Source organism: Ranitomeya variabilis, chromosome 4 (genome assembly GCF_051348905.1).
Source record: "Ranitomeya variabilis isolate aRanVar5 chromosome 4, aRanVar5.hap1, whole genome shotgun sequence".
Lineage (NCBI taxonomy): Eukaryota > Metazoa > Chordata > Amphibia > Anura > Dendrobatidae > Ranitomeya > Ranitomeya variabilis.
This window is the reverse complement of record NC_135235.1, coordinates 98,457,038-98,468,100: the sequence shown is the minus strand read 5'-3', so window position 1 is coordinate 98,468,100 and position 11,063 is coordinate 98,457,038. Positions and strand designations below refer to the sequence as shown.

The 11,063-nt window shown below is 43.9% G+C and overlaps 1 protein-coding gene across 1 annotated transcript; it reads left to right on the top strand.

Annotated features, from left to right (window-relative positions):
• The first annotated feature begins 5,537 nt into the window (after window positions 1-5,537).
• On the top strand, window positions 5,538-9,047 carry LOC143768451 (protein kinase C delta type-like). Its single transcript, XM_077257131.1, has 6 exons — window positions 5,538-5,804; window positions 6,812-7,062; window positions 7,198-7,260; window positions 7,409-7,960; window positions 8,084-8,127; window positions 8,277-9,047. The coding sequence occupies exons 1-5, from the start codon at window positions 5,538-5,540 to the stop codon at window positions 8,106-8,108; spliced, it is 1,158 nt and encodes a 385-aa protein (XP_077113246.1). The 3' UTR covers window positions 8,109-8,127; window positions 8,277-9,047.
• The last annotated feature ends 2,016 nt before the right edge of the window (window positions 9,048-11,063 follow it).

Genomic DNA, 11,063 nt, shown 5'->3' with positions numbered 1-11,063 from the left:
GCGCTGCAGCTGCATGTGTCGCGGCTGTGTTACAGTCACGACACATGCATGGAGAGCCCAGCAAACAGACTCTCCATACATATATTAAACAGTGGATTTTTCTCACTAATAAGAAGGATGTTATATTCAGACACCAAGCAGTAATAATATTTGATCATGGTATGGCGGTATTTGCATTTTGCATGTGGTAATATTGGTATATTGGTCTTGGAATGGTCGACTTTGTTCAGTAGAGTGGCGTACAGTCAATGACAGCAGGCCACTTGACTGCTATGGGGTCCTTGAGTCAGGGGGTCTGGTGCCAGCAATCGTGAGCAATAATGATTGAGGAGGAGCGTCAGCTGACACTTTCTCCCCATCATTATTCCTTGGTGTCTGACGTTTCAGTGCAGCGGGTGTGATGAAGCCTCTACAGCACGTTGGTTGTGCTGAGATGTGCAACGTTTCAAACCACATGCTCAGGAGACCAGAGCATCGAGTGGAACGAGGAAAAGTGAAAATTGTATTTTTTTTTTTTTAAATAAGTGACTGGTGGCCATAATAGACTCTGTATGACCATGGGGAGTGCATTATATTCTATGGAGGACCATAGAGAGTGCATTATCTTCTATGGAGGACCATAGAGAGTGCATTATATTCTATGGAGGACTATGGAGAGTGCATTATATTATGTGGAGGACCATGGGGGGTGCATTATATTACATGGACAACCATGGGGAGCACATTATATATTATTGAGGACCATGAGGGTGTATTATATCCAATAGAGAACTATGGGGGTGCATTATATTCTATAGAGAACCATGGGGGGTGCATTATATTCTATAGAGAACCATGGGGGGTGCATTATGTTGTATGGAGTTGTATGGAGGACCATGGGAAGTGCATTATATTCTATGGAGGACCATGGGGGGTGCATTATATATACAGTAATGTGACATCCCTTCCGATATCTGTAGACAGCTATTACGTCTCTTCTTCATCTTTTTTTTTTTGCAAGCTGACCATTCCCAGATCCTTTAACCTTTCCTCATAGAACATACTTTGCAGTCCGCTCACTATCTTGGTAGCTCTTCGCTGAAATTGCTCCAGTTTTTCCAATGTCTTTTTTAAAATGTGATGCCAAGAACTGGTCAGGGATGAGGTCTGACCAAGGAGGAGTAGAGGGGGATAATTACTTCACGTTATCTAGACTCTATGCTTCTCTTGATACATCCTTGTAGTTGTTTGCCTTTTTGCTGCTGCATCACACTGTTGACTCATGTGCAGTCTTTGATCTATTAGTATACCCAAGTCTTTTTCACACATGGACTAAGGTGAGTGCATTATATTCTATGGAGGACCATGGGGAGTTCATTATATTCTATGGAGGACCATGGGGAGTGCATAATATTCTATGGAGGACCATGGGGAATGCATTATATATTAAGAAGAAACATGGGGAGTGCATTATATTCTATGGAGGACCATGGTGAGTGCATTATATATTAAGAAGAAACATGGAGAGTGCATTATTTTCTACAGAGGAACATAGGGAGTTCATTATCTTCTTTTTATATTCTATGGAGGACCATGGTGAAGGCATTATATTCCATGGAAGACCATGAGGAGTGCGTTATATTCTATATTATTATATTTTATGGAGGACCTTGGGGAGTGCATTATATTGTATGGAGGACCATAGGGAGTGCATTATACTATATGGAGTGCAATGGGAAGTGCATTATATCATATGGAGGACCATGCGGACTGCATTATATTCTATTGAGGACCATGGGGAGTGCATTACATTTTATGGAGGACCATGGGGAGTGCATTATATTCTATGGACAAATACACAACAATTGCTGTTCAGAAAACCAGCGTAGGGTAAAAACAATAATTACAATTTGCCAAAGGCAACAAAACATGTAGGGGAGAACTATGAATTGCTTTTAGGAACTAGACAGTGGAGTGCGCATAAACTCCCAAGGAGAGTAGTGGTAGCGGCCGCACCAACTCTAGGGAAATCATAATAGATAGAATATTGGAGTAAAATCTTGAGGATTTGAAAATTCACATAATAATATACCAATATTGGACACCCACTGGTTTAGCAAATTTTAAATGTATTCTTTAATAGTTGAATTAAAAGTTTTGTTTTACCTTAACCTTTAGCTAGGGTCTAGTTGCCTTTGCAAATTGTAATTATTATATTCTATGGAGGGCCATGGGGAGAGCATTATATTCCATGGAGGACCATGGGAAGTGCATTATGTTCTATGGAGGACCATGGGGGGTGCATTATATTCTATGGTGGAATATGGGGAGAGCATTATATTCTGTAGAGGATCATGGTGAGTGCATAATACTATATAGTGACTATGGAGAGTGCATTATTCTATATGGAGGGTTATGGGGGCATATTACACTGTATTAAGGACTATATTGGGCCCATTATATTATATGGATGACTATGTGAGGACAGTATAGTATTTGGATTGCTATGTGGGGGCCATTATAATATTTGGAGGGTTCTTTGGGGGCCATTATACTTTATGCAAGCCATTATACAGTGTGAATGTTTGTGTGGGGTCCATCATACTGTATGGGGGCCATTATATTGTATGGATAGATAGTGGTGCATGTGGAGACTAATGTGGATGATTTTACCATATGGGTATCATACTGTGTTTGGGGGGCACTTTGGTTGGCATACTTTATGGGGGCAATGAAAGATAAATTTAGGACTTTAGTAGGAGGAAAATTACTTTGTAAAGGCTGCAAAGTTGTAAGACATGCTCTTATGTGACCCTGACAAATATATATATATTTTTTTTGGGGGGGCAAATAGAACTTCTGCTGTGGAGACCCATGATGTCTATGTATGCCCCTGGTCAGATCTGCTGCTGAAATCGCGGACAGTGAGCTTTCATCTCTCTCACCCTGCTGCTTGCCTGCCTGTGCTGCAGCATCACTTTTGCCTTCCCGCTCCCCACCTCATATGCAATGTACACACTAGGTGGAACTCCATCTTACTTATGCTGGAGAGACTATGCAAGTAGAAGCAGACATAAGTGAAGTTTCTGCTGCAGCACATACTGGTCAGTGGCTCTGCGGACCACCACCACTTTACCACCAGCGAGTGACCCTCCAAGCGTGACATGTGTGCCGTGTTGCGCTGATTCGAGTACTCCACCGACAAGTCAAGCACTGATGACGCTATTGTCAGTGTTACTACCCCACTTCTATGACTGCTTGAAAAAACACTTCCAGTGATGATGGATGAGGTGGCACTGGAGGAAGAGAAGGAGGAACAGTGACCATGAATACCATTATCAGGCCAGTCTTCCACACATGGCTCGGAGAGGGGGTTCCTGTACCAACAACTGTCAGTTACACAACTGTCCAGCCACGCGACAGCTTTGGAGGAGGAGAAAGAGGAACTGTGTTCACAGCAGGGTGGATCTCAAAGCAGTTAACGGGCATCACTGGAGCATCGCTGGGGTAATAGAGAGAACCCAGACCATACATCTACCACCTCTTGGCAGCCTGTCACACATGAGCCAATACATGCTTCTGTGCCTGCGCAATGACCTCCGAGTTGCCCGTATTGTCACCACTTCTGATTACTGGGTGTCCACCCTGCTGGATCCCCGCTACAAGGACATCGTACCATTCTTACTTCTGTCACTGGAGCAGGAGTGAAAAATTCTGGAATATAAGCGCATGCTGGTAGACGCAGTACTGACGGTGTTCCTATCTGACACTGGAGGCTCAATGATAGAACAAGACAGAGAAGGAGGAAGTTGCCAATGCAGCTGGGGCACAGGCACCATCTCGAAATTAGAATTAACCTGTCTAATATGAGGAAAACCTTTCTCAGCCCACCACAACATCCTGCACCACCATTTAATATAGTCCGTAATAGCATCTCCACGTACTTACCGACGGGTCTGCAACATTTATCTTCTGGGTCTCCAAATTGGACACATAGCCTGAGCTTGCCCTTTATGCCTTGGAGCGGCTGGCCTGCCCTGAGACAACTATACTGTCAGAACATGTGTTTAGCATGGCAGGGGGTGTGGTCACAGACAGGCACATCTGTCTGCCCACCACCATTGAGGGCAAGCTCACATTTATTAAAGTGAGCCAGGCGTGGATCCCACAGTACTAGAGACGTTTTCCAGGAGCACCTGGCCATTGTTATACTTCACTGCAGTTTGTTCTTTCTATTTGCCATTCTCAATATTTTGGGGCCTGCCCAAATTTAAAGAAAAAGAAAAAGTGTTGGCTACCTACTCCTCCGCCTATTCTACCTACACCGCCACATCCACCTCCTCAATCTCCTTCACTTGTATTTCCACCTCCTGGTTCAAGACTTTTATTTTTTTTAAACAATCCCACAGAGAGGATCAATTAGGTTAAAGTGCCAGTGCTGATTAGTGTACTCAAGAGATTACCATTTACATGATTGTAAGGATCAATTGTAAAGGTTTCAAGCATGTGTTTACTTGCAGCTATAGGGAAAAGGGATCTCTATTTTCAGATGCTCCCACCCTGACATCGCCGTTTCGCGGGAGAAACAATGTTGTTGCTTTTTAGCACCATTAAGGCATTCTCTTCTTATACTTGACACTGAGGATCTCAGGCAGTATAATGTAATAATACTAGCCACTGTGGCTACATAACATCACCATCAACAGCCGGCCACATGCTCATTAGATGTACAAATGGCAGAGCAGCACCAACCAAAGTGCCATATACCAGCGCCAGTCAGGACCTCTGTATAAGTGACTGCACCATCATGTGTCCCTGCGCACAGTAACCACATACACAGTACAGTAGCGCTATAAGACTCGATTCATACTGGACATATAATGGCCAATGGCACCTGTCCGGTCTGGTGTGTGGCTGTTTGGTAAAGTATATGACCCCCTCTCCCATTCTCTATTGGGCACCATGACTGGCACTGATATGGGGACAATCCTACTGATAATGGTAAGAGGTAATAATTGGTAGAAAGTGTTGGTTATACAGAGAATATAAAAGCTCAGGAAGAGTATACAGCTCCGTGTATTCTGTACATGGAGTGCAGTAGAGCCGGCTGGGTGGCACTGGGGGTAATAGGCGCGCACCACTCTGGTGGAATAGACACTTGGGAGAATTGATAAAGTAAATAGGAACATGGAGGAAATATGTGATAAGAAAGATAGAAAAACTAATAAAAATATTAACTTTACAATACAAAAATAATGTAAGTTATAAACTGGAGCGATGATGAAACACATACAGGGATTAATAATGTAATAAATAAACCACTGGAAGTCGCCATGAAGTTCTCTGCCGTTCCTCTGGACTCTAAACTGTCACCCATGATGCCCACATCACAGTGTATAGGGCAGAGCAGGGCCAGGAGCCGCTGCCTGGCAGGAACCACCTGAGGGTTCCGTCACCTCTGACCTCTGGTCACCTGCACACGACCAACTGCCGTTTACTTTCAACTGTCGGCTGAAGTGATTGGACTGAGGTCTACAGGCAGGAAGAGATTACTGAGAATGGCGACTACAGGACAAGGAGAAGAGAGCGAGAGGAGGAGCGAGGAGAAAGGGAACGAGGAGAAGGGGCGCGAGGAGAAGCGGAAGAGAGAAGAGGACAGCGTGACCGGATTCAAGAAGATCACAAAGAAGAGGAGACGAGACAACGGATTGGAGGAGCCAACACCTGGATGCAGCGGAGACCCTGGATCATCCGGCCCCTATGCCAGGCTTAACATCAGCCGCTTCAACATCCACCAGGTCCTGGGTAGAGGCGCCTTTGGCAAAGTAAGGCTACATATTTTTTATTTATTTGAAACCAGAAGTTTTATTATATCCCCATGTATTGTTCTCTGTTATCAACCATGTCTTGCTTTGTTATTGCTCATTGTAGTGTCCTTCTGTGAGATGACATATAAAACATCACCATAGTTAGGGCTAGTGCTGCTATAACCTGGTATTCTTCTATACTGGAGGGTTCATCTCAAAGGTCACAGCTGTAGGGGGCAGGGGACATTGATTTTTTCCATGTCATTGCCAATATTGGCTACAATCAGGCTGCCATATTGTATATATTGGTCTCTAGGTAATCAATCATATTTGGACCTCACTAATGCCAGCGCCAAGCCCCCACTAATGCTTGCTCTATTTATTCCCATATGGTAACAGGGGAAAACTCTTTTAAAAGTCATTGTCATTTTAATTTTTATTTTATAAATCAATAGCAAATATAAAAACTAAGCAACTTTGTAATAAATCTTATTAGAGAAATCTGCTTCTTTCTCCAGCAGGAGTGAATTTTTATTTTCTAATTTCTGGATAAATTCTGTATTTAGTGAAGACAGATTGTTACATTACTGAGAGGAGATGACAGTTGGTGCTGATAATATTCTATGTAGAGGTGAGGGAGGAGCTAAATACAGCACTCCTCCTCTCTCCCCCTACCTTCTACATAAAATATTATCAGCACCAACTGTCATCTCCTATCTCACTACTTTAGAATTTTTAAAATTAAAATACAGTTCTGGTGGAGAAAGGAGCAGATTTATCTGATAGGATTTATTTATTTCAAAGTTTCCTATTTTCATGTGTGGTTTTGATTTATGAAATAAATACTAAAAATTAAAATGATGATTATTAGTTAAGACCTCTCCATAGATCTGCTCCTCTACATTGTCCTGATCACCAGCAGGCTGAGCGACCACTCAGTTTTCTCATGTACCTTGTGCACTATAACATCCAGATCCTTCCACTCCTGCAGACACCTTTTAATATTCTCCTTTTGTGTTTTTCAGGTGGTCCTGGCATCTGTCCCCGGCAGTAACATCACCGTGGCCGTCAAAATGATCAGCAAAAAGGACAATGAGGACACAATCTTGAGAGAGCGGCGGATACTCCTGGCGGCCAGACAGTGCCCATTCCTGTGCCACCTCTATGCCGCACACCAGTCTCAGCACAGGGCGTATTTCATCACAGAGTATCTGTCCGGTGGCAGCCTGGAGGATTTGATCAGGATGTGCGGCTGCCTCAACATCGGCAATGTGAGGTGAGAAAATGTAGAATCTACCATCTAGGGCATATATTTAGGGTGCTGGAAGCAGGAGGTGGGGTGCCATGGTATTTGGGGATTGCCAGAGAAGGATTTCATGACATTGATTCTACACTCTGTTCTCTCCATCAGATTCTACACAGCAGAGATGGTATGTGGCCTCCAGTTCCTCCACGGACACAACATCGTCCACCGGTAAGCAGAACTTTCCTCCTTCTCTCTGTCCCCTTTACATGCTTCCTTGGTGTCCTGCCGCCTATTCTACCTGATCTTGTAGTGACCCATTTTCCATCTATTGTATCACTGGACAGATTTCTTATTTTGTTTTCTTGTTTCATTGCAGAGACATAAAGCCGGATAACATCATGTTGGATGCAGATGGCCACATCCGTATCATCGACCTTGGGCTTGCCCAAGATGGCGTCTCCTCCTCCAAAAACATCTCTGGAGTGACGGGCACTTTCCATTACATGGCCCCTGAGGTGCATCGTAGAAAACGGTACGGCGCAGCAGTGGACTGGTGGAGCCTGGGGATGGTGGTGTCCAGGATGGCAGCAGGACGAACACCATTTTACAACGGCCCCGTCAAGCAAATGGCTTTCAAAGCCATCATCAACGAGAAGCCCAAATTTCCATCTTGGCTTGATGCTGACGTGAAACATCTCATCAAGAAGCTGCTGCGCAAAGACCCTCAGACACGCCTGGGTGTGAGCGGGAACATCCGAGAGCATCCATTCTTTACCACCATCGGTTGGGAGGATCTGGAGGAAAGGAAAGCAGAGCCACCATTTACACCATTCAGGCCAGTTGTGGAGAACCACCATCTGCAGTGGCCGGAGCACACAGTCCTTCACCAGGTGGCCGGATTTACGTACGGGTCACCAAGCTGGGCCCGGTAAGTATCTCCTCCTCTGAGGATAACACTCATCAGATGCTGTTCTCATATTGAAGCAATCATCATCCATCTTGTCTTTTTTAATGTTTTCTAACAATGACTTTATGTCTCTCTTTTTCTTAGGTGGATGAAAAGATCTGGACTGTGAAAGAATCCACGACCATCTGGTGAGTGACCGCTGTACATAAAGGACACCTATATATCAGTATATTGTATCTGATGTTATATAGCGGAATGGTTCATTATAAAGACCATTCCCCTAATGTAACAGAAGATCCGGTAGATAGATTTCCTGTCTTCCTCTTATGTCTTGCAGGATGAGCCCGTGCCAACTGCTCAGAACTTCATGCCTCCTGACCCGTGCCTCATGTCTCTGCTGCTGTATGACACCTTGGCTGCCCTTCAACATCATCTCTCTATACCATCTTCATGCCGGACCACTGCCATTGCTGCCCCACACCCTTGACCTCCTGGGCTGGCATCTAACATCCCTCCAGCCCGAAGATCTTCTACCCCAGGAGCGGCCTGTGCTAAATTTCCATCTGGTGAGTTCAGGAACAATAGTCGCACCTTTCAGTCCTGGGGCCGCTGAGCAGCAGCATGTAAGGAGCGGCCATTATCCCTGAACTCACCTTTAGCACAGGCCTGGTAAGTATCGCACCCATCACACATCACCCACACTACATGATCAGTGCAGGTCCCCACACTACATCATCAGTACAGGCACACACATAGCACACAGTACATATCAGCACATAGATGTAGGACATAGATCGGCTTCTGATCCTGGGATTTAATCCGATTGCCATATTTGGGGTCAGGAAGGAATTTTTCCCCCTAATATGAGGACAATTGGCCCATTCCTCATAGGGGGTTTTCGCCTTCCTCTGGATCTACACGGCCATAAATAGGTTTAGAATAAAAGATCAATAAGTAGAATCACACACTAGTGGCGTAAGAAACAAGTTATAATAAAATAAAAATACCTTAGTTTAAAATAAATATTAGATCCAATGAATATAAACAATAATTAGACTAAGGAAATAAAACATTTTTTTTACTCATTTTTTTTTACTGAACAGTTACATTACACAGGTTAGGTACATTACACAGGTTAGATATCAGCCTTTGATCTTGGGATTCATTCTGATCGCCATATTTGGGGTCAGGAAGGAATTTTCCCCCTTGATATGAGGATAATTGGCCGATTCCTCACAGGAGGTTTTCGCCTTCCTCTGGATCAACACGGCTCATAAATACATTTAGTGTGATAGATTAATAAGTAGGTGCATACTTTCAGAACATAAGAAAAAAAGTAAAAAATAACCAAAATAAAAATAAAATAAAAATAAATAATAATAATTATTAATAGAATATTTGTTAGTTAATCAAAAAGTTAGTTAAGGCAAATATAGGCATACATTAGTTTAAAGTCAATTAAAAGAAATAGTAAAATACTATATAATTTTTACTTTAATCTCATCTCTTCAGTATCAGCCATTGATCCTGGGATTAATTCTGACCGCCATATTTTATTTGGGGTCAGGAAGAAATTTTCCCCCCTGATATGAATGAGGATAATTGGCCGATTCCTCACAGGGGGTTTTCGCCTTCCTCTGGACCAATGCAGCCCATAAATAGGTTTAGTCTGATAGATGAATAATTTACACATATACATGCTATATAATACATAATAACCTTATCTATAAATAAAATCTTCTTTTTACCCCTATATCTTTGTGTTGTCTTTACTCCATTGCTCGTCCATGTAGTCATTATTATGCTGCCCCCTATGTCTTGTGAGCACATACAGCAGTGTCCCCCACACTCCAGGCCTCACGGCCCCAACACATCATGGTGTCAGGATTTCCTTCGTATTTCTCGGGGGAGAGAACCTGCGGCAGCTTCTGAGGCCTCGATAATAATTCCATCCTCACTGCAAAACAAAGGAGATCCTGACACCATGATGTGTTGGGGCCATGAGGACTGGAGTTTGGGGATCACTGTCACACATGAGATAAAGCTGGATAACCCCCGATATCATTATATCCTATGGGGATAAATCAGCTAATTGCTCTGATTCCTGGGAGAGTCGGGTCCGGAGCAGGAGACATTGGGGCCTTCCTCCATTTCCGGTAGTAAAGGAGAACACTGAGTCGCTCCGTCCTCTATTACCTCAGAACTTCCTAACAGGACAGAGAAGAATGGGTTTCCTAAACCAGACAACAGTTATTATATAATAGAGGAGAGGGTTTGTTACAGTGTGTAAGTGCAGCTGGGAACTAATCAGCTCACAGAGCATTGCCTGAACTGGATACTCTGGATACAGGTGGGGGATGTGGCTATGCCTTGTGCAGTCAAGACCCTCATGGACACCCCGTGATCAGTTCCTCTAGAGAATATTCATGAAGGAGAATCCCCTATAGGCCCCCGGTCTCGAGCCCCCCCTTCTGGCATGGAGTCAGAACAGTGTTGCATGTACTGGTTACCTGTTAAAGGGATCCTTCCTCACTTCCAAGCATGACATAACCCTCCTCAAAAGGAAAGCAATGCCACTGTAACAACCGGTTACCTGGGGTGTTACATATTGAGATGCGAGTCTCGTGCGAGTTTCTCGCAAGTGTGATCCCGGCTGTAGAAAGGCGTCCACAGCGAGAAATGTGGTAGGAGCAGTTATAGTGTTATTTCCTAGTGATCAGCATCTGGGAATGCAGAATGACAACCAATATGGCGGCCATCATGGGCGTCACTAGGCACATAGATCTATAGCTCCCATCACATCACAGCTCTTCTCCCAGCTTCTATACTCACCTCTCTGACACATCTTAATCTCTTCCTCCATAGTGCCTCCTCTTCAGGGGGTGGGGCTGCTCTCTTCATAACTTAAATTACTCGACTCTTCTTTCTCCTGTGATCAGGTCTTTAAGGACTCAAACTCACATCTTCGCATATCTCATTGTTCCCAGGATGTTGCTCTACCTATGAGCCACAGCTCACAACACTGTAGGTAGGAGAATTTGGTAATCTTGACCTCTGTTGCTGGCAACGAATCCTGAAGCAGGTTATACATTTCCATAGAGATACATTGTGTATAACAATGCAT